The following is a 24650-nucleotide window of genomic DNA, read 5'->3' on the forward strand; positions in this document are numbered from 1 at the left end:
GAGATCGTGCCTTCCCAATCCTGTGCAGGTAAAACTGAAAACTTCCATGCCCGCTTAGAAGTTGGGTAAGGAAGTAATCAATCTCACCATGCCGATGAGCTGCGCAGACCATCTGCCCCTTGGCTCATTTTGCTAAGAGAGTTGCAACTCGGCAACCACCTCTCTTAAGTTCTCGCCCTTACGAATCACCATCACGGTCGGTTCGGAGACAGTGTGGTAAGCAGACGCCACTCGTAAAGCTCCCCGCCTCTGTACTTGAGCAAGGCGCTTACGATAGACCTCGTTATCAAAGGCATCAGCCCATACCTCCGTCCCATAGAGCAGAACTGACTGCGCAAGAGATAGCTTGGCACGTGGAATGAGTTTTCTAATGTGCCTAGCATATCTGTCCATCTTACGGAATTGAAGGCATTTCTGACATCAAGTGTTATGAGGAGCACTATCCGTGGAGATCGGCGGCAGTGTGCCTCGGTTCGATGAACCGCATCTACGACCTCCATAATAGCATCCACTATGGATCTCCCTGTTCTCAACCCAAACTGCCTTGGGGAGAAATCCTCGACAGCGCGGATCGCTTAAGCGAGTCTACTCCTCGTGAGCTTCTTGAGCACTTCCGCGGCCGTGTCAAGCATACACAGCGGTCGGTATGCACACGGGAGCTCCGAGTCTCCTTTACCCTTGCTGATTAGCACTAGTCTAGCCACTTTCCAGCGACAAGGAAGAATGCAGTCCTTCAAGCAAGCGTCGAACACCCCAAACAGCAATTCTGGCCGTTGGCGGAACACCAGTTTGTAAACTTCCTCCGGGATGCTATCAAGGCTCGGCGCCTTCTTGTTTTTCATAATGAGAACCGCTTCTTCGAGCTCTCTCATTGTGAAAAGGGGGTAAGCCTCGACGCGTTCTGCGCGATTGACATCAACCCGTACAGGATGTCTGGGGAACTTAGTATGCAGGGCCTCCGCAGAGCCCCGATTTTCCCGGTGGCAAGCTTATAGCAAGTCCCCACGGGTTCTCATTCACCTCCTTGGCAAGGTTCTGCCAGCCGCGAGCTTTGTTTTTATTTATAGCGTTGCAGAGTCTCCTTTTTGCTGATCTATACTGTGCCTTTATGGCGCATGCCTCCTTGTTGGCGTGCAAACGTTGTGCCAAACAGCGGAGCTTATGACACTCCTTCCGTAGGTCGGCAATTTCTGCCGTCCACCAGTACATAGAAGGCTTGTCGCGGCTGGGGCCCCTCCGGGGCATGGAAGCCTCACACGCCGTCGTTATCAGGTTCATCACTGAATTTAGGACTATGTCAGCTGCGACGCTACCACCCCCGGAGCGCCCTCCAGCATGACTCTTCCTGCTCCAAAAGCTTCGACGAACTTCCCGATGTTCCCCCTCGCGACATTCCACAGGCAGGGAGGGCGTCGCGTTGGTGCTCGCCGGCAAGTAGCGTTAACCACTTCGAACGCGATGTACTGGTGATCACTTGGCGAGAAGGCTTCTAGGACTCGCCACCCGTCCACCGATGATGCCTGAGATTCCGGCGCAAAAGTGATGCGGGGAATGTTTCTTTCACAGCCTGGGCGCCGAAACGTTGGCGTGGATCCGGTGTTTAAAATTACGAGCCCGGTTCTCGCCGCCATTTCCAGAATCCGTTTCCTTCGCAGGAAACTGTGCTAGCAACTGGTGAGCGGTTATACTCCGGTGCATGTTAATTTGTAAAATGCGGATCATGCCATTCGCATTCTAGCCCTTTCCTATTACGCCCTGAAGATCGGACACCGTCCCAAACCCGCAGTGTGTGTGACGCTCTTATCAGACGTGCCACGATCCCTGTAGAGCACGCAAATCTCGCTTTCATTACAGGCCTTCGCTTGATGACCTACCTGGTCCCATCTCCGGCATGCCGTCCTCCTGTCCGGTCCCTTACAAGCTGCTGACGTGTGTCCATAGTCCAGAAACCTGTAGCACTTGGTGGGAACTATCCGCATTCGAACCCTACATACTATCCATCCAATTTTGATTTTCCCTCTGCTAAGGAGTTTCCCTGCATATTGCTCGGGGACTACCACCAGGGCGAGTTTTTGACTTCGAACATTTACAGAGGTGATACCTATCCGAGCATTGATTACCTCTGGACATTCACGCTTTATCGCCTTCTCCAATTCGACCTTTTCTGTGAGGCAGTCAAGATCCTGGACTTCTAGAGAGCACATAGACTCTAGGCTGGAAACAAGAGCCTTCTCCCCCAATAGCCCTTTGACCGCTTTGCAGAATGTACTCTTGCTAGTCGTCTTTGGGTCCAGTTCGACGAGGACTCCACCACTCCACGATTTCCGTATGGAAGACACCTCTGCTCCGTTGTCTTCGGGTTTCATCCTGTAACGGATTTCACTAAGGACTTCCGTGGGCGGAGTCTGACAGCACCTGGTTCAGACATGTAATGGAAAGGCAAAGTCTTGGTAACCGTAACAAAAGTAATGGAATATTTGCTAATTTCGACAGCGTATACCGCCTCCTCTTTGACGTAACTGGCACCACGCTGTTCGAACATAGGGTCTGCCACAACACCAGTTGGGTTTTGACTGATCAACAATGAACCTCTAATCAGATCGACCATATTACGATCAGTAGTAGATGTAGGAGTTGTCTTCTGAATATAAGTAAGAAAAGAGGCGCTAACATCGCTTACGGAAAGGACCATCATTTGATTGTCGCTTAGCTTGGTTTGCATATCAACTGCATCTGAAACAGAGCGTCAGTCCCCAAATTCAATGCGGACCGTCCCCGTGGGCCGGTTGTCGTTCAGCAGTGGAAAAATTTTCAAGCCACTTGAGAACTTAGCCGTGATCAAAGGGGCGTTTGGAGCTTGCAAGTAGTGGTAGGTCTTTCGATGGTTCTGCGACAAACGTTAATGGTAGGCTTTTTATCCACGATGATAAGCAGTTGGGCAGGTGGGAGGACCGAGTACCGACCACTCGTCCGAACAGAAACGGAATTGTCTTTGCCATTAATGTACTCAAACGAAATAAATCCGTCAGTCTTGGCAGTCTCTCTGCCGAACTCTTCCGTGCAGTTCCTGGAGTTTCTGCCGAGTTGTTACATACACTCATTTGTAAACGCTAGGATGAGAGGATGATTGTTATAATTCTAAAGAAGGACAACCGTCTTGAGTATGATAACTCGAGGAATCTTTGTGTGCTTCTTGCTACCGCGAAGATAATAGCTAAAAACATACCGAAACCCATCAAGGAAGGCATTGAAAGCTTGATCGACAGGGAGTAGACTGTTTTCCGCTCTGAATTTTCCTAAATTGACCACACTAACACCATCTGGATCACTATGGAGCAGTGTGCTAAGCTTAGATTTTAGCTCTCCAACTATTATATTTCCAGAATGTTTTCGATAATGTGAACAAAGAGGACATTCCAGACTCTGGTTCCGGACACATTTGTCTTGTGGATGCGCATAACAAGAGAGGGGCTGACATCGTCCAAGAAAGGGATCATCATCTGATGGGCGCTGGCCAGAGGGGCGTTAATATTCGACTCCTTACCCATCATAATGAGCAGCTGAAGGATTGAAGGAACACTTCATCACGGTTGTCAATCGTATGACATCCGGTGATGTGCCTTCTCTGGTGGATGATATACCTAGTCACCGTAACATGCGGATGGAGACTATCTCTCCAAGTAGAAGAGAAATCAACAAGAAGAGAGACCATTTCGCTCATCAATGCGCTTAACCGGCTTGACAATCTCCCCGCAGAGTGATTTATCGCTGCTCCTGCAGTTTCTGCAGATCTGCTATTTTCATTCCTACAAGAATCCGGAGAATTGGTGACCTTTTCCAGCGAGAGGAAGAAGGGGTTGATCGTAAAGATTCCAATGAAGGGCACCCGGCTTCAGTGCGACAATTGGAGGGGTATCTGAACGTATCAAAAAGCATTTCACAAGCTTGATCGACAGAAACCGGACTGGTTTCCGGCCTGGGACCTTCTGCATTGACCACGTCAACAGCTCGCGGATTATTTTGGGACAGTACGCGGAGTGTAGATTTTTGCTTATTCTACTGTTCATTGATTTTGGGAGGACTTTCGAGAGTTGAGAGGGCTTTCAACAGTTGAGAGGGCTTTCAACAGTTGAGAGGGCTTTCGACAGCGTGAACATGGAATCACGTCATGCATCGAGGTAAAATTTGAAAAGAATTTGTGGTAAAAAACGGAGTTCGCCAGGGTTACATCTTGTCAACGATATTATTTCTTCTTGTTATCGGTTACGTTCTACGTATTGCCTTGGGCTTGGAGGAGTTCAATGAACCTGACATTGTTCCTCAAACACCTCGAATACGCTGATGACATCTGTTTCCTGAAGATAACATTGGTGTTTAGACCAAAGTCCTCAGTCTAACGGGGGGAGGGGGCGGATCATCGAAGGCATATCCATCTGTATATCTAGGAAGCGTAGCTTTTGTCGACGGTGACGATGAACTTGATGTCATTCGACGTATTAGGAACCTTAAATCCTCCTTCATTGTTTTGGGAGGGACATGGCCTACAGGCCAGGTACTCGCAGACATACAGACGTTGAACATCGATACAGACGAAACAAATTGATTAGCGTGCGTGTGTCAAAAACATCGGCGTAGTCAATGTAGAAACTGGACAGATTTCTTCCTTCCGCTAACAACGGAAGTTACGAATTTGTGGAGGATTGGCAAGCAAGTAATCGGTCTTGTGCCTGTAGGATCTTGCACCGTGTCCTTTTTAAAGATAAAGTGGGCAAATTGTACCCGGGAGAGTACCATGGCGATGTTGAGTGAGTTAAGTATGCTAGGCGGGTAATCTCCGGAAACCACCCTAATATTGCACTGTATGGACACTCTGATGGCATTCTTTGGTTCGCCGCGTACATTACCTCTGGAGTGACGTTTGCCATATTGTTGTAAAAGACTGCATTCGATAGGAAATTTCTGTTTGGGTGTGTCCAGAATTAAAGTACACCCGTTTTCTTGGGGATGGCATCGTTTGAGTAAGACCCTCGGCAGTTGATTTTTCACTTGTCTACTGGCATTGCCAGTGCTTATTTGAGTCAGCTTAATAGTATTATATTTCGACGAGTACTGTTGCTTGAAATAAGCCATGGTGTTTTTGATGGCGCTCCAGTTGCCTCTATCGGCTCTTGGCCATTAGCTTTGCCGATGACGTTCCTTAACGACGAGTTTCGACGTCATCCCAGCTTGGCCCAGTTACCAAAATAGGCAACTCCATCCATTATCCTTCCCGGGCCTTAAAATTTCCATTCTCCCAATTAGTTTTTGGTATATTTTTTACTTAACTGCCAAGTATCGCAATAGTTTCCTCAGTGAGTAATCTGGCAGACCACAAAGTTCCTGAATTTTCCTCACGTATCCTCCAAGAAGCCACAGTGGCCTACATTTAAAAGTGGCAAAATAACTGGCATCTTTCATATTTCAGGTGAATGGCCTGCGACTACAAACTACTTATATATTACCTACAATGCATCCAGCCATGATCTAGAATACCCAGGTGGTTATACAATGGTGGTGGGCTCTGGAGTATACCGCATCGGGAGCTCTGTTGAATTTGACTGGTGTGCCGTTGGATGTCTACGAGAACTTAGGAATCTAGGACGATCTACAATCATGGTCAACTACAATCCCGAAACGGTTTCCACTGACTATGACATGTGCGACCGGCTCTACTTTGAGGAAATATCGTTTGAAGTCGTCATGGACATCTACCAGATCGAGAATCCTGAAGGTATCATCTTATCGATGGGAGGTCAACTTCCCAACAACATTGCAATGGACCTTCATCGACAACAAGCAAGAGTATTAGGAACATCACCAGAGTCTATTGATAGCGCTGAAAATCGATTCAAATTCTCACGTATGCTGGATCGGAAGGGTATCCTTCAACCCAGATGGAAAGAGCTGACAAACTTGAAATCAGCTATTGAGTTTTGTGAGGAAGTTGGATATCCATGTTTGGTACGACCATCTTACGTCCTGTCTGGGGCTGCAATGAACGTGGCGTACTCAAATCAAGATCTGGAGGCATATTTGAATGCTGCATCCTTGGTTTCGAAGGAGCATCCCGTAGTAATCTCGAAATATTTAATGGAAGCGAAGGAGATTGATGTGGATGCCGTGGCTGCAGATGGAGAGATACTTTGCATGGCTGTTTCAGAACATGTTGAAAACGCTGGAGTGCATTCCGGCGATGCTACCCTCGTTACGCCGCCACAGGATATAAATATAGAAACTTTGGAGAAAATCAAGGAAATTGCTAGAGACGTTGCAGCCCTGTTGGATGTGACTGGACCATTCAATATGCAACTTATAGCCAAAAACAACGAGTTAAGAGTGATTGAATGCAACGTTCGCGTATCCCGATCTTTTCCCTTCGTTTCGAAGACTCTTAACCATGACTTTGTTGCAATGGCGACACGGGTTATTATTGGATTACCCACTGATCCTGTTGAAGTTTTACATGGGTGCGGGAAAGTGGGTGTGAAAGTTCCTCAATTCAGTTTTTCACGTCTCGCCGGTGCTGATGTTCAATTAGGAGTTGAAATGGCGTCAACTGGGGAGGTGGCATGTTTCGGAGATAATCGATATGAAGCTTACTTGAAAGCTATGATGTCAACTGGGTTCCAGATTCCTAAGAAAGCAATTTTGCTGTCGATTGGAAGCTTTAAGGTGAGAAAACTACTTTGTGTATAAGGAAAGGCTATTCACCAGTTTTATTGTATTTCAGCACAAAGTGGAACTTTTGCCTTCTATTCGTGAATTGTCGAAAATGGGATATAAATTGTACGCGTCAATGGGAACTGGTGACTTTTATGCTGAGCATGGAGTCGATGTAAGTTTTTGCGTATTTTATACAATTTTATATATTTCGAATTAGGGTATATCGCATGGACCCTAGATAGGTGCGAGCAATACATGTTCCAGGATAAAGATTCAAATTTTGATCCTTCGTGGTGTAGAGGGTTGACAATTTAAAAGAACAATACTTACGACTACCTTTAAAATCCATAATAACTTAGATATTGTTCCCTTCCCTCCTCCTTCACTCCTCAGTGGAGTATAGGGCATCCACACAGTCAGACTGTTCTTCAGTTTCAATATCATCGCATTTAACGCTGTGCAAGTGATAAACTCATAGCAGCGATCCGAACACGGGGCGCATGCAGCTTTGAAGTAAGGCAGAGATGGAAGTGTAATATCATGTATGTGTGTAATATCATAGCACCATCACCAAGCGCGATCTACATCATAAAACATCGCAACATCACTGCATCCCAATTCGGCAAAGAATTGATGGTGATATTACAATTGTGATAAGTAATGTTGTGTAATTACAAGTGGCGGAACCTTAATGCTGCTAAACACACCAAACTTGCCTGTCAGAACCAAACGAACATACTTCACAGTTTATCCTGTCAAATAGCAGGAAGAGTTGCTGGAGCATTGTAGGCATTCTGACTAGTCATAATTCGCTAGCTGAGCATATGTTCAGGGAATCTTCAAGATGATATGTGTCCATCCTGTAATGAGGAAGCGGGATCCACACCTATGGACGCATAAAGAATCAGATTTTTGGTCCTGATGAGCACCCGGTTGCAACAGGTAGCATCACATCCACTGGCAGACATCCTGCGGTACATAAACGAATCCGGGATATTGCGTTAGACGAGGAAATTAAGTAGAATGGATTACTAGGGTCTGAGTGTTTAGTAACTGCCGCTTCCCCATTTTATTCACACACAAACAATGTTTTTTACTACATCACTAAACATCACCGAGTAATATTGTAATATATTGTTCGGTACAAATGACGCTAGTAAATCCGTTAGTGATACGGAATTCTGTTTTCTGGCTGGTTGGGGAACACATTTTCTGTGCGATACCTAGCTCTGCGGAAACACAATGTCGAGCAAAGCAATAGAAAATAATTGCCTGTACTTCCAAATATGATATCACATCAGAAAACATCGCCAAACATCACCAAGTATTACTGCAATCTTTTTGATCACACCCTCCTTAGTATCGTAAAAATTAACTCGGCTGCACGTTTGCAAGAATCATTATTTTTGTTCTTCGCATGTGTATGCAATAACATATGGGAAGCATTTCCCTTTTTCTTCTCTTGTAAGCAAGGATTCATTCATTCATTACCAACTTGTGTTACAATACATACGCTACGAAAATCATAAACGTAACGAATGTGATAAGCAATCTTGCAATATTCGGTAATATAGCCGATATTTTAGTGCAATATATGACGTCTGTGATATGGCATCACATGCATGGTGAGGGTAATTAAAGGTTATGTTTGTGATATTACTTATTAATATCATTTTTAAAAAAGTGATGTAATATCATATCATCAGCTAAAACGATATTTGGCGCTATTTTAATATATTTACCTAGAGCAGTCTTCAAAGTGGCCAGTAGTGCCTATAACGCCAGTGGTAAAGATAAGATTAAATTCGATTGATATACATCATCATCAACGGCGCAATAACCGGTATCCGGTCTAGGGCTACCTTAATAAGGAACTCTAGACACCCCGGTTTTACGCCGAGATCCAATTCGATATCCCTAAAAGCTGTCTGGCGTCCTGGCCTATGCCATCGCTTCATCTTAGCCAGGGTCTGCCTCGTCTTCTTTTTCTACCATGGATATTGCCCTTATAGACTTTCTAGGCTGGATCCTCCTCATCCATATCGATTAAGTGCAGCGCCCACCGTAACCTATTGAGACGGATTTTATCCACAACCTGACGCTTATGGTATCGCTCATAGATTTCGCCATTATGTAGGCTACGGAATCGTCCATCCTTATGTAGGGGGCCAAAAATTTTTCGGAGGATTCTTTTCTCCAACGCGGCCAAGAGTTCGCAATTTTTCTTGCCAAGAACCCAAGTCTCCGAGGAATACATAAGGACTGGCAAGATCATTGTCAGCATAGGCCAGTAGTTGGGTGGACTTAAAGAGGATCGTATCCCTCGCATTTACCTCAGCATCACCGATCACTTTCTCGAGGTTAAAGAGGACGCATGATGGGGCATCCCGTAGACCGTTGCGGATGTCGAATGGTCTTGAGAGTGATCCTGCTGCTTTTATCTGGCCTCACACATTGGTCAGAGTTAACCTAGTAAGTCTTATCAATTTCGTCGGGATATTGAATTCTCTCATGGCCGTGTACAGTTTTACCCTGGCTATGCTGTCATAGGCGGCTTTAAAGTCGATAAAAAGATGGTTCAATTGATTGTTGCTGATTTGCCTGGAGTGAAGCCTCTTTGGTATGGACCAATCATGTTCGGGCTTATGGTTATCCGGCCTAGCAAGATAGCGGAGAATATCTTATAGCTGGTACTCAGCAACGTGATACCTCTATAATTGCTGCACTGTGTTATATCTCCCTTTTTATGTATGAGACAGATAATGCCTCGTTGCCAATCGTCAGGCATTGATTCGCTGTCCCATACCTTGAGCACAAGTTGATGAACCACTCGGTGTAATTGGTCGCCTCAATATTTAACCAATTCGGCTGTAATTCCATCGGCTTCTGGCGACTTATGATTCTTAAGCCGATGAATTGCACGGACTGTTTCTTCTATACTTGGTAGTTGCAATATTTGTCCGTCGTCGTTAGTCGACGGGACTCTCAACTCACCGATGTTCAGAAGTTCATCAAAATACTCAACCCATCGCTCTAATATGCCCATTCTGTCGGAAATCAGATTTCCCTCATTGTCTCGGCAGGATGAGCATCGAGGTGTATAAGGCTTCGTCCTGCTGACTTGTTGGTAAAACTTGTGCGCCTGGTGCGGTTGGTCCCTGTACTTTTCGAGTTCACAGACCTGTTGGTTCTTCCAGGCTTCCTTCTTCCATCTGTGAAATCGCTTCTCCGCTCGACGGAATTCGTGATAAGTCTCCGTGGCCGCTGGAATATATGGTTTAGCAACTCTTCTCCAGGAAAAGGGATTGGTCCAACGCATCTCCTGTATCGCTTTTACATCAGCCCTATATTGGGACAGGGTGTCGGCTAGCTGCTTGGCAGCTCCATCTTTGTATAGGGAACGCACGTTCCATGAGAAAATGGGCAAATCGTTCGTTGCCGGGTTTGTCGTTGTGTTATCCGTCCAGTCCGAGGCTCCTGTTTTAGCGTCATAACTTCGCCTTCATCCTTCTCCGTCTCCAGCTTTTCGTTAAGAAAGAGCTCCCAGCGGTCACCACGTGGAGGTGGATAAAGGGTTTGGTAGTAGGGCTATTGGTGTTGGTTCAGCAGGCGTTTCCCAGGTTTTAGACTCCATCGTGGGTACCAATCCACGTTTCGCCCTGGGACCTATACTACCCTTTGGCCCCCATTTCATGAATTTATGGAATTAAATGTCGTTATATCTATGTATTTAATTTAATGGACAACAAACAGAGAAAACTCCAATTAATTATTGTCCTCAGAAGGAGGAGAAAGCGGAAAACCTATCCTACGTTTAAAACTACTTAAAGTAGAGAACTTCAAAGGACCAAGCTGCTCTACGTTGTAATTTCGGCAAAGCCTAGTAATGGGGGAGTGAAAGTAGCCTTGGAGCTCTGCGAAGGGTACGTTAAAAATGTCTGCGCTACGTGTGTTATAAGACACAGGACGGCAGGTGATGTCGCCAGCGGCAGAGCAATCCACCAGACCCGAGAAAAGTTTAAACAATGCACATAGATCCAGGTAGGATCTACGCTAACGTGCCACTGCCTAAATGTTGGTTAATTCTCACTTTCTTGACTCTATTAAAGAGCAGGTGTATAATACTGTCAACTTCTCCAGATATAACATTATCTGGAACGGCTCCAACACCGACAATCCCCTTTTAGTCAGGAGAGGCTATGATTTTGAGGAAGCTATCATCGAGAGCCTGCTCACCTCGGTGACAACTGTAGATGACAACAGTTATAATAGACGAATGTCGATAGTTTCCGTCTATCTGAAATTTAGATCTTTAATTAAGCGACTGGTTCATGACTTAAGTTTTGGGAAACATCCACTTAAAATTCAAGTACCTTATCTTCGGTGGCGACTTCAATCCAAGCCACAATTCCTTGCATGATACGGCAGTTAATCAGAATGCTTAAATGGATCCCTGGTCCTTACACGCCAACTTACCTTCAGTTGATTTCGCCGGATTTCCCAACAAGACCCGCAAGTGAATCCGTCATTGACTACTTTTTGCTGTCAGATAAAATCGGACAAAGCTTTCATGAATGAAATCATTCAAGACGATACTGGGTATGTCCTAACACTTCGCAAAAGCGGCCACAATCAGATCTTTCGTCCACATTAACCAGGACAGATTCCCACCAGAATTGAGTGCAAAGGAAAATTTAAAAAAAAAGAAAAAGTTACTACCACTAACTTATCGGAAAAAAAAATTAACGAAACTATTATTTGAGCCACTGATGCCATTAACAACTCACTCCCCTGTGATATCACACCTGAATGATGTTTGGTGCAAAAATCCCAAGCGGAATTTCCAATCTCGCGGTGTTTCTACCGATTAAATTATTTCAACTAACGCTGATTATAAAGCGTTGCTCTCTTAGATAAACTGATTGCTCTCTTGGATAATAATCCGAGAAGTGGTGGTAAATTCTATAATAAAGAATTCATCCCCAAACTAGCAACTAGACCCAGACCCATGTTTCAACATACAAATAGCATGAGGGGAAATACAAATTCTGGAGCTCCATTCTCACAAAGAACAGGGAAACCATCTGTGGCAATACTGGAAAATCGGAAGTCCCTGCAGAATCCTTTGAGCGACACCTCAACATAACTTCGGCCATTCAACATCCAATGCATAGTCAAAGAATTCATTTTCGTAGACTCCCAAAGACTCACCAGCTTCTCTCCAACAGATTCTTTAACTATATACACCTACGGACTCTCGACATTTTTTACGTTTATCACAACTCACAGCTCTCGCGAATGTAAATAGTAAAATTCAGCTGGGTCTAACAAAATTCCTAATTTCCTCATTAGGAATCTTTCCAAAATTTTCACAACAATGGCTTCCCTCCACTTGGAACTAGTCAAAATAATTGCCTTTAGGAAAAAAGGTAGTTTTCACGAACCGAAATATGTTAGACGTATTACCCTTCTATCAACCGTGGGACAATGGAAGACCTATCTTGCTAGTCCATAACGGAGTTCGCCAGGGTTCCATCTTGTCACCGATATTATTTCTTCTTGTTATGGGTGACGTTCTTCATACTACCTTATCCGAAGCACATGGAGGAGTTCAATGGACCATGACATCTCCGTTCAAACGCTTTGGCTACACTGATGACAGCTGTTTGCGCTCTCATCAGTTCATCGGCCTTGGCCTAATTACTTTGGATTTGAAAAGAAAAGCAAATAGAGTCGGACTGAAGATAAACGCCAATAAAACCAAGGTTCTCAGCCTGACAGACCGCCCCACTCTCCCCATCTGCATTAGTAGGGAATGCATCGAAGGCGTTGATCAATTTTTATATCTAGGAAGAGTGGTTTCTGTCAACGATGGCACCGAACTGGATGTTGCTCGACGCATTAGAAGTTCTACGTCTGCTTTCATTGCCTTTGCCTGCCCTGTCTAAAATCTGTAAGTGCAGTTAACTTAACACCAAGATCAAGTTGAGACTGTTATGTGCTAGTGATTTTTCTGTATTGCTATATGAGAGTTGCATATGGAAGGTGATCACCAATGCCACTCAAAAACCTCCAAGCATTCATCAAGACCTGTAAGCGAGGTATCATCGGAGTATGCAATACTATTTAAATGAAAAATTTTGTTCGCACACGGGCCTATCAGCTGTACGCGACGTGATCGGAAGGCGGAAGTGCCAGGTGGGTTCGTCACCCATTAAAGAGGGCTGACAATTGCATTTCTGGACACGCTATGCAGTGGAAACCACTTTCCCGACCCCACTGACCGACCCAAGACTACTTGGCGCAAAACATTAAAGGAAGTGTGAGAGTGTCTCAGGAAGCTGTGGGGGAGCTGAAGGGCATTTCAGGTCACTGTGGACGATAGGGCGTAGGTGAATAGACATTTGAGTTGGTCCAACGCTATGACCTCAAAAAATACAGCACGCTTTTATCATATATGTATATGCCTATGCTTTTCTTGAGAATTGTTCTCTTCTGTCTCTAAAAAGGACCTGCATATATCAGAAAGGTACGTTTCTACTTCTTAAGAGATTTCCTGTGTTATTGCGCATTTTTGTAAATATATTTAACATGTTAAGTTTGTAAATATTATAATAAAACGGGAGATGTATTTCTAGCCACTGAGGTTGGTTTTCGAGTGAATTACCATTAGTTTGAGAACCAAAAATCACGAGGAAATAATTAAAATAATCAGTACGACCGGAATTTTCAATTAATTATCAAAAATATACCATGAAGCCTAAATTATTCGTTTATTAATGCTAAAATTTCCTCTAATAAAGCACTCCCATCCTCCAATCTCCAATCCATGGAAAAGAATAAAAAGCGGGAGACAAAGGAATTTATTATTCTGAAATATAATTTCAAGTGTATTTGGAATGTCATTCTACAAATCAATGACGCAAATACGATTAGGAAGTGAATCTTTGATGTCTTGTTCGATCTGAACATAATCTCAATTGGTTTGATATTTTATTGCCAATAAACACTAAGCCAACAGCAATGATGCAAACACGAGTTATTAGTTTATCATCTGCAAATACAATATTCAAGTAGGAATGGGTCATAAAGTGACATTAGCAATACAAGTGCACATAAAAGGAAAAGCGGATTTTCAACTATTATAAGTTCATTGTCAGAGAGTTTTCCATTAGAATTGGCTACAATGGATGTGTTATGTTTCTCAGGGTAGGTGGCGGAATAAAAAATTATTATCAATTCGAATGGATGCAAACTAAAATAATATCTTCCCGAATAGAAGAGAAAACCCCAGTTACTAAGCAGTTGGAGAAACCTCACTTAGAAGCTATCTAATTCCACCGAGGTTGTATAAAGATAGTGGAATCGACAGGGCATATTGGCTAATGTGAAACCAAGTGGGACAACATCCTGTTTGCGAGAATTTTATTTAGTTTGATACTTACTTTTCCGCATAAACCGATATGAAACTAATATCTGGCAATATCATGTTTTGCTGAATGAAAATTGATCGAAAATGTGTACTGGTATCGCTGCTTGTGGTTATATATGAAACAGGTCAAAATTTATGTAAAGTCGCAAGAAAAAGTAGCAGTGTCAGCTTCAAAGGGACCAGAGTGAATAGATTGGCATTTATTAACTAGAACATAGCAATACCTTAATGTGTCGTGGTTTAATTTGTTACAAAACGCCACTTTAGGCATAGATCAACCGTTTGCCTTTCTCCAGTACAATGACCACAAGTACACTTTCTTCTCACGAATTACGTGACCATACCATCGAAGATGCCTCTCTCGCAATTATTCCACGAACGGGGCATATCGATCGGATATCCTCATTTCGGAAGTGATCAAAACGTGTCACGCCACTAGTCCAACGCAATATCTTCTCTCCATTACCGCAAGACGCCGTTCATTGCATGTTATAGTCGGCCAACACTCAGAACTATAGAGACCGACAAGACGGACGGGGGGAAGGGGGGGCTGTCAGTTCATCCAGGTTGCGTTAATACGTGAAGCAATTTCATACCACACTCCTCCATCGGCTGATATCGTTGACCCGAGTTATTTAAATCACTCAGTTCTGGGTAGGTTGATTGGTCCTTAAAAATTCAGTTTTATTCATATCAATCAATCTGAGACCATGTTGTATGAGGCGATTATTCGCCACACTTCGAACTTTATTTTTCGGGTCGTGGTAGACCAATTGAACCCAGCGCACGAGTTCTCCTGGCACAATCGTAATGCATACTAAATGAGTTCGTGTAGTACTCGTTGAAACGCTTTCTGTAGGTCCAGAAATGCAATGTAAAGAGGGCGCTGTTTCTCCCGGTATTTCTCCATGAGTAACCGCACAGCGAATATTGCGTCAGTAGTTCCGTAGCTCTTGATAAATCCGGCTTGATTCACAGTTTTTCGAACAATTTCGCGAATATGGTTGTGATGAATGCGTTCAAAAATCCTCATGGTATGGGAAAGGAACCGGATCGGCCGGTAATTTGAAGATTCTGCTGGACTACCTTTCTTTTTCCATATAGGAACTGTGGTGCTTTTTTGCCAGCCGGATAATATTCCACTTTCCTGAATAACCCAATTACCACGCAGTGCTATAATTGCGGAAAGAGGCATAGTGGAAACTGCCGAAACTAACCAAATGGTTTCCAGTATAAGCCGAATGAGAAGGCTGTCAACTACTCTGACGCAAGCTGGAGAGGAAAGGCTTTTTAAGAAATGCACGGCAGTTGTGAAGCCCATGCGATCTGCAACGTTCCTCCAAAACGGACCAATGGAACTGGAGGAGCTCCTGGACAGGATTTCATATTATAGGCGGACATGGGGAGTAAGAGAAAATCCAGGAAAGCAGAAACAACCGCGCCTCCCGACGAGAATACTACGAGTCCCAAACGGATCGCTGACAGCCCATTGCATCCTTTACAAGATCAAACCCGAAGATAACGGAGCAGAAGTGTCTGCCATTCATAAAACGAAGGGTGGAGGACTTCACTCCAGTCGAACTAGGCCCGATGACAATAAATAAAGTTACGTTCTGTGAAGCAGTGAAGGGGCTTTTGGGAGAAAAAGCTTTGGTTTCTAGCCTGGAACTCACGTGTTCTCTGGAATTCTGAGACCTTGACTGCCTCACAGAAAAGAATGAAGTAGAAGAGGCCATCAAACGCGAATGCTCGGATTGATATCACCTCTACGAACTCCAGAGGCCACAAACCCGTTGTGGTGGAGGTTGCCGAGCAATACATGAGGAAGCATCTAAACAGCGGGAAAATAAGAATTGGTTGGGTAATGTGTAGGATACGAATCCGGGCCGCCCCAACCAAATGTTACAGATGTTTGGATTATGGGCACACATCTGCAACCCGTCAGTGCCTTGACAGAAGGGCAATATGCCGTAAATGCGGTCAGGCAGGCCATAAAGCGAACACCTGCAATGAAAAGGAAAGCTGCGTCCTTTCCAGGAACCGCGGCGCGACTGATGAGAACGTTGTGCACACTGCGGGCTTGGGGCAGTGTCCAGTCTTCAGAACAGAATTGGAATGAGCTAGGACGCGGTCAATATGATTCGCATACTGCAAATCAATATGCACCGGAGTGCAACCGCTCACGAGTTGCTAGCGCCGTTCGCTGCGGAAACCAAAGCTGATTTAGTACTCATCAGTGAGCAGTACCAAAACAAGGACTCAGTTTCATGGGAGGGGGGGGCACCCTCCTTAGGGTTCTTACCCACGGTCGAGAGGACGGCTTTGTCTGAATTCGGTGTTCAGGGATAACATTTTCTAATATCTATCTTATACCGAATGAGACGATGCCAGACTTTCGACGCAGGCTTGATGTTTTGAAGGACGCTATCTTGGGCACAGATGGGTGGATCCTGGTCGGAGGTGAGTTCAATGTTAGGGCACTTGAATGGGGCATGCCTCACACAGACTCCAGAGGGAAACGTATTCTCAAAATGGCGACGAGAACAGGACTGGTAGTTCTAAACACCGGATCCAGCCCAACGTTCCGGCGCCCAGGCTGCGAGGGAAGCATTACAGACGTAACATTCGCGTCAGAAACACTGGTGTCGCTGGTGGACGGGTGGCGAGTTCTGGAAGACTTCTCGGAAAGCGACCATCAACACATTGCCTTCGAAGTGGTGAACACAAACTTTCGGTGTGGGTTCCTTCTGTGCATTGAACGTTGCGAAAGTGAACACCGGGAGGTTTGTTGAAACCCTTGGAACAGGTGGGGCCGCGCTGGAGGGGACTTGTAAGGGTAGTGGCGTTGCAGCTGACACTGTCGTAAATTCAGTTATGAACCTGATAACGACAGTCTGCTGACCTTCCACGCCCAGGAGGGCATGGAGACTTGGCAAACCTTCTATGTATTGGTGGACAGTCGAAATCGCAGAGCTTCGAAAGGAGTGTCGCAGTCTCCGCCGCTTAACACAACGTCAAAGCGACCAGGAGGAGGCATGTACCGTAATGACAGAGTACAAATCAGCAAAAAGAAGAGTCCGCAGCGCAATAAACAGGAGCAAAGCTGGAAGGATCTGGTCGACGGGGTGAATGGTAACCCGCAAAATCGGGGCTATGCAGAAACTCTGTTCACTTAAGGCTGATCAGATGGACCGCATTGTAAGGGTACTATTCCCTGTGCACCCTGCACGGGATGATGACGTCGGCGCGGAGAGCGTGGAGGACTGTCCACTTTTCTCTGTAAAAGAGTTGGAACAATCAGTCCTCTCTATGAAAAGCAATAGCGCTAGGATTCGATGGTATTCCAGCAGAGGTATACAAACTGGTATTTCAACACCGGCCAGACCAACGATTGCCTGAAAGAGAGCACTTTCTCTTCTCGTTGGAAGGTGGCGAGGCTTGCATTGATCCACAAATGGAAAGGCGACCCCGAGTTGCTGTCTTCATACCGCCCACTATCTATGCTTGATACTGCTGGAAAAGTTTTCGAAAAGCTCATCAGAAGTAGACTCATTGAGGCGATACACGTTGCCGGAAATTTATCTCCCCCGCAGTTTGGTTTTAGAGCAGGGAGGTCCACAGTTGATGCTGGCATGCAAGTCGTGGATGCCGTTCGACGAACGGAGGCATATAGCCATCGAACTCGACGAGTGGTGCTCCTCGTAACGCTTGACGTCAGAAACGCCCTTAATTCCGTAAGATAGAAAGACATTCTAGGTACACTAGACAATACTTTCCACGTGCTGAACTGAGGAATCGCTCCCTACTCTATGAAACACTAAAGGGTCAGAGGAGGATGGAGGTCATATCGGGGGTAGCACAAGGATCCTTCCTAGGGACGGATCTCTGGAACGCTGCCTATGATAATCTACCTAAACTCGAAATGCCAGAAGAGTCGCGCCTGGTCGGTTATGCAGATGATTTCGCGGTCCTTGTTGCTGGACGCTGTGTCGAACAGGCGCAAAGCAGACTCGGCATATTGATCTGACGAGTAAGCGGATGGATAACCACTCATGGTTTCAACCTTGCACTGGAAAAAACGAAGAAGTCATCCTGACTAAAAAGAGAATTCCGACCCTGCGTATATCGTAAGTGTTTCGCGGAAGTTCAGAGACGGGGAGCTTTGCGAGTGGCATCTGCGTACCGCACTCTCTCTGAACCGGTCGTGATGATGATCGTGGCAGTGATCCCCGTTGCCCTTCTTGCTAAGGAGCGTCATATATAAACGCAAGGGAGATGAACCAAGGGAGGTTGTTGCTCGTGAAAAACGGCAACGCACTGTAGATGAGTGACAGCTCTCTTGGCAAAATGAAACTAGAGGCAGGTGGACTTCGCGGCTCATCGGCAACGTAGGTGCGTGGCTGAATCGGAAGCATGGTGAGACTGACTATTTCCTTACCCAATTTTTAAGTGGGCATGGAGGTTTTCAGTCTTACCTGCACAAGATTGGAAAGGCGCGTTCTCCGGATTGTGTGTTTTGCAATGGAGTTGTGGACGACGCCCACCACACTTTTTTTTCTTGTGGAAGGTGGGATGGGATTCGTTAGCAGCTCTAGGAGCTCTCTCTCCAGACAACACTGTCGAAGAGATGCTGAGGAGTGCTGACAGGTGGAGCCATGTTGCCCATTACCTTCGGGTCGTTCTCGTTGCTAAGAAGATAGAGCTCGGCCGGTGGTGGGTTCCTTCCCTCTTTCCCCTCTCGTTGGTGAAAGGAATTCCCTGATTTGAAAGCTCCGCAAGGCGGGAGAGTTCGTGGACTAGCCTGAAGTAATGTGATAAACGGTCCCAGGCTAACCATCTGACGATGGGGAGGTATTTCATTGGAGGTCCGATGACGTACCAAACCGAGAGTCCAACACTCTGTGCGTAAATGCATTCACCTACCCTACCCAAAAAAAGAATAGTTCACATATTTTGTGTTGGTGTCTTATAAGTTTATTTCGGGGGCTGATACCGTTCCACTAGTATCAAGGGACTTTGGGGAAATTATTAGTAGGGGCAACCCTCGGGGCTGCTGCAAGAGGTATACTAGTAGTTCTTGGTTCGAAGAGGGGGATGGTAGGGTATTCTTTCCTTTGTGCCACTGTGAGGCACGTAATCGTTTTCTCTTTTCTGATGACTTGTTTCTCAGACGCTACTTTAGAATTGTCGTTGTCGGAGGGAGAAGTCACTTCTTTTTCAAGTTGTTGTCTACAGTTTCGGTGATTAATATCGGAACCCTGTCCGGGGGCTCTCTTTCTACGCCCTCCATGCTAATAGTACTTTAGATTCCGATTTCGCACCAGGGTACGAAAAGCACGTGCCCCAAAAAGCTAACCAATGATTCAGAGATTAGGAGAAGAATAGACACAGAGCTTAATGCGAAGCCAAGAACCAAACAATATGTGTAAGAAACTAGGCACACTAAATCAGTAGACGCTTAAGCACTGCCTATCAATCCACAGCGACAAAAAAAAACTGCACTGGGAACACTTGGTTGAAAACAAAAGAGGACTAGCACGATCCACTCCTCACTCGTGAAGTTGACAGTTAATCAGCTGTCCACCATTAACAGGTGCTGATGGCGCTAAGATCGGCCTTGAACTTCATGTTGCCATACACGGTAGCGTTGACAGATGCGGCAGATTATTCTCCTCTGTCACGATCAATTCGCCCAAATGCATTCAATAATGTGCAATGTGGGGCGAAATTTAAGGTAATTGCAGATTATAGAATACATTATTTGATCAAATTAATTCCGAAAAAGGCGAATGAAATCCCGCTTCCATCGCGATCTGCTATACAAGGAAGAAATTAAAGAAAATAAAACACTTTCTCTACTTCTAATTCAAAATTCATATATTCACAGCTTTGAATAATTTCGAATTTATTTTTTCGAATAAATAAGTTATTTGTTTATATAATTAATCTAAGATTTAGATGTATATTTACATACAGCCCTTAAAAATAACGTTTTCTGTACAAATCCTATCAACGACTAACGCAAAGCTACCCTATATCCTGAATATATTTACAAAATAATTCAGAGTTCAGTTGAATCTCCATAGATTTCATCGTCCGATTCGATATCTATCGCAGCAATTTTAATTTCCTTCTTCCCGGATTTCACAGGGGACATCTTCAAGTGCGGGGTCTCCTCACCTGTTGCTTTGAACTTGACACCATTACTCTCCTTCCCGGGTATCAACTCCTCAACACTTCGCTGCTTGATGATGCCATTCATCTTCAATTTAGGTTTAATACCATTTTGCTGATCAACAGAGTTTGGGGGTTGAGAATGAACTTGTGCCGTGGTTGCTACGAACTGCCGAGGTTCGATGAAGGGTGACTCCTTGAACTGAACTGATTTTCTACCGCTGAGAGGTTTCTTTGACGTTGGCTCATCTTTGAGTTTTTCCTGTCTTATTGTCACTACGTCTATGTTAGCATAAGGATCTGCTTGGCCGTTCTGGAGTTTACTTCCCGAATGGAATGATTTGATTGGCTCCAAGCTTATTCGACGCGGAAGGGCAGGTCCTAGTTGGGTCTCATTCTCCATTGCTGTTTGGACTTTTTGTCGAATTTGCTCGATATTTTCTAGATATTTTTTGGCAGTATCATTTTGCAGGGTGAACTCTTGGAGGACTGTACAAAGCCGCGATGCTTGGCTCAAATAGATGGTGGACTGGTCAAAGGCATGGTAGGAGTATGAGTGCTGGGCGGATGTAATGAAGAAGTTAACGAAAAAGTCGATGATGAAGGTTTTGCGAAGATCATCCAGAGTTTTCCGGAGTTGGGGCTTTCCTTGGCATCGTTTGATTTTTTCTAAACTCTCAGGAACGACAAACTGAAATGGAGAAGAAATTTACTAATAAGATTTTAAAATTAGTCCACATCCGAGGGAGGAGAGTAGGGCTTACCTGCAAATTAATCGAGTCCATTGATTGTCGTCGTGCTTTCTCGTTCGCGATTTTTTTCTTCATCTTTGCGCGCTCCTTGCGTTTCAGCTTTTTTGTCCGTCTCCTTTTCGTTTCATCGAATTTCTCGCGCTTCTGTGAATAACCGATCAGTCCTTGCAATTTATCTGTTTCGTCCTCGGAGTCATCATCGTCTGACTCCTGACGTCTTCTCTCTGCTTTCAGTATATTTTGCAGGACCTTATTAGATTTTGTACTTTTCGCTGATCGATTTATCACTGTAATTGGATTCTCTAGAACAATAATGGAGTACAGCTCCTTGTAGTTCAGTTTTGGGAAAACATTCTGCAACGAATGTATATTCCGATAAGCCATCATAATGTGCATCACAGGATTTTGAATGATTTGAGAGATAATTTGGTGAAGATCAGCTTGAGCCTTCTCCGGAATATTTTCAAAAAGATTTCTTTCCGGGAGGAAGTAATCACGCAGTTTTTTGCATGATATTGCTTCTAGGAAAGAGTTGAGAAATCTAATTAAAACTTCCCCAATGTACTCTTCCGGCCAAGCTCCGTAGTTACGTTCGCACTGCCAGAAGAGGTGGGCTCGTAGGTGGTCGAATGAAAACATGTAGGTCTCCTCTCCTTGCTGAGGCTCCATGAAAGTTTTGATGAGTGCCTTTGATATCATGAAGACCTTGATTTGCGTGCTGGTCAAGCAAGATTCCAAATAGCGTTCAGCTTTCGGAAATACAATCTTCCATTCGAGTTCGCGGAATGGATTTTTTCCTCTTTTGGGAGCGTAGCCTAGCGGAACAACATGGCATCCAAAAGATACAATTCTGTGGACCATTGCCTGGTTTGGCCATTGGAATTTCTGACCAGTTAAAGGATTCTCATGAACTGGTCTCTGTCTGCGCATCCACTCGAAGGCACAACTTGGCCAGGGACAAAAAATGGCAGGTATAATTTCATAGTTAGACGTGTAAATTGAAGCTCCTCGCCAGGTTGCCACCTTCAGTTCTTCACGAGATATTCCTAAATTCACAGCAAGTTTATCTTCAAGTTGCTTTGCGAAATAACAGAGAAAAGCCTTAGAGTTTAGATACTTTATCTTATCTGATGAAAAATCTGAATAGACGTGCTTCTCAGTATCACTAGAATTATAGTCAAGATATGTCGGTAGTCCACTTATACACCATCCAGGTATTCCGGAACTACCCGCCTCTGACGATTCATAGCTAGTTGTTGTTAGTAAACTAAGAGGTCGATGAGTATTTAGGTTCGTTATGTAAGCATAGTCATATTCCGAACTCGACGGATTTGTCACGGTGCTCGAGGAACTTATCGAAAATTGTCCACCGCCACCGTTCATGTGCCTGGATGCGACATAGCAAGAGTTATCTGAAGAACTATCCTCGTCATCTGACGAGCTGGTATTGCTAGTGTTACTAGTGTTGCTGGTAGAACTTCTACTACCTCTGGTTTTTCTTAAAACAGTTCGACGTTTTCGCCGACGTTCGGGCGGTACTGTCGATTCTTTCTTCTTGATGAGCTCCCATAGTTTCAAACGAACATATCCTTTCCAGTTTTCTGTTTTCAAGCTTTGAGTATCTAAAACCACTTTGCAAGTGGGTGATATCCAAGCATAGTTCGTATCGTCGGGTTTAAGGATTTCTATATTCTCATGGACTACGTACATCATTTGCATTTGCAATGATGTCGGTTCATTTTTAAGGGGACCATGCCTGTAAAGTAAAAATATCTATCATTTAAGATATAATAGAATCAGTTGCTATCTTTAAATTAACTCGAAGGAAATAAGTCTGTTCTTTGTGATCGACGTATCAAATCTAAAATTTACCGCAATGTCGTCCGTCCTATCGCCCTCTAAGGTTCTGAGTGTTGGCTGACTATAAAAGACAATGAATGGCGTCTTGCGGTAATGGAGATGAAGATGTTGCGTTGGACTAGTGGCGCGATAGTTATGGGGTTGCATCGATCGTGGAAAAATAGCGAGAAAAGCGTCTTCGATGGTATGATCACGCAAATCGCGCTAACGAGAATTCACTTGCCAATATTGGTCTGAACATCGAAGTCGATGGTAAACGACAAAAAGGCCAGCCGAAACAACGGTGGTTTGACACGGTAGATGGGGATTTAAAAGCCTCGAGATTACATCCAGATCAAGCATTCGATAGAGCCAAATGGCGAAACCGATCACGACGAGCCGGCCCCGCTTCTGAACAGGACAAAGGCCGAAGAAAAAGAAGAAGAGTTTCAGAGCATTAGAAGCACAAAAACTGAGCACGCTCACGGTCCGAAAGACACCGTAGTGCGACTTACGCAGTGGTCTGCACTACTTGCGACAATGTGAGAAGTTCAAATCGATGAATTTGGAGCAACAAAGAGAAGCAGTGAGAAAGCAGGCAATCGCCTAAACAAAGGACATAACATCAGCACGTGTCCATTGAAAACCAGACGCCGCATTTGTGATAAGCGACATCACAAGTTGCTGCACAACAATATTCATGCGATGCAACTCACACCTAAAGAACGAGGCATCGAAGCTAATCCAGTGGGAGCAACCACAGCAACCCTCCTAACTGAAGAGAGCTCACATTACCAACCGGTGTTGCTTAGCACAGCCAGAGTAACGTTGAAGAACGCACCATCGGGATCAACAACACTTAGAACCTTGGTTGATACCAGATCACAGCGAAGCCTCATTACAGAGTGAGCGGTGCAATTGCTGGGTCTGAATCGTAGACGTTGCCATGTGCAGATGTCTGGTCTTGGGGCAGCTTCGAAGGTTCCGGCAAAAGGAACAGCAAATTTGCAAATGGAGACCAAAACCGGAGATGAGATGATTAATGTGCTACCAATAATCATTGGTAATATTACTAACGTCTGCCCTGCAGCACCGGTCCGAATTAAGTTACTTCTAACATTGACTCGCGCTGATCTTGCCGATCCATCATATGGAACGCCTCTACGCGTTGACATCTTGCTCGGAGCAGACGTGATCAATTCAATAGTTGCACCAGGATTCAAATAGGGATCTCCTTACGCGCTCAATACAAAGGTCGGTTGGGTGTTATTTGGGCCCACTCTCAACTCAAGCCCTGTCAGGGACTTCACATCGTTCATCGGCATTGAAGACCGAACAGACGAGGTAGTTAGACGATTCTGGGAAATCGCAGAATCACCAGCTAAACCCAATTTGACACCAGAAGAAGAGGCTGCTGTTGGTACCAAAGAACGACCAAACGTGAAGAATCTGGGAGATACAAAGTGAGGCTCCCATTTAAAGACAATGCTAAACCGGCATTGGATCTACGTGATTTCCAGAAATTGGCACACATAAGGTTCTCGAGACCAAGGAAAAGGTTAGCTAAGGATGAAGCATTAAGAAGTCAATACGTCGGCTTCATGGAGGAATACCAACGATTGGGCCACATGATTGAAATTCAGGAGAAACCTGCCAAACCATGCCGTCTACAAACAGCAGAGCACGACCACAAAGCTGAGAGTGGTTTTTAATGCATCTCAAGAAGCACCATCAGGAAAGTCTCTCAACGA

The 24650-nt window shown here is 44.8% G+C and overlaps 2 protein-coding genes across 2 annotated transcripts in view; one reads left to right on the top strand and one right to left on the bottom strand.

Moving 5' to 3' along the window:
* Positions 1–24650, top strand: part of LOC119656597 (CAD protein) — an 89544-nt gene that overhangs the window by 17189 nt on the left and 47705 nt on the right. The window contains exons 4-5 of the mRNA XM_038063024.1: positions 5465–6711; positions 6770–6874. Of these exons, the coding sequence (XP_037918952.1) occupies positions 5465–6711; positions 6770–6874 (1352 nt within the window). The remainder of the gene's footprint in view (positions 1–5464; positions 6712–6769; positions 6875–24650) is intronic.
* Positions 20116–24650, bottom strand: part of LOC119656598 — a 31946-nt gene continuing 27411 nt past the window's right edge. The window contains exons 3-4 of the mRNA XM_038063025.1: positions 21073–22816; positions 20116–20999 (exon numbers count right to left, since the gene is read on the bottom strand). Of these exons, the coding sequence (XP_037918953.1) occupies positions 20196–20999; positions 21073–22816 (2548 nt within the window). The 3' untranslated portion in view covers positions 20116–20195. The remainder of the gene's footprint in view (positions 21000–21072; positions 22817–24650) is intronic.

Source organism: Hermetia illucens, chromosome 5 (assembly GCF_905115235.1).
Source record: "Hermetia illucens chromosome 5, iHerIll2.2.curated.20191125, whole genome shotgun sequence".
NCBI lineage: Eukaryota > Metazoa > Arthropoda > Insecta > Diptera > Stratiomyidae > Hermetia > Hermetia illucens.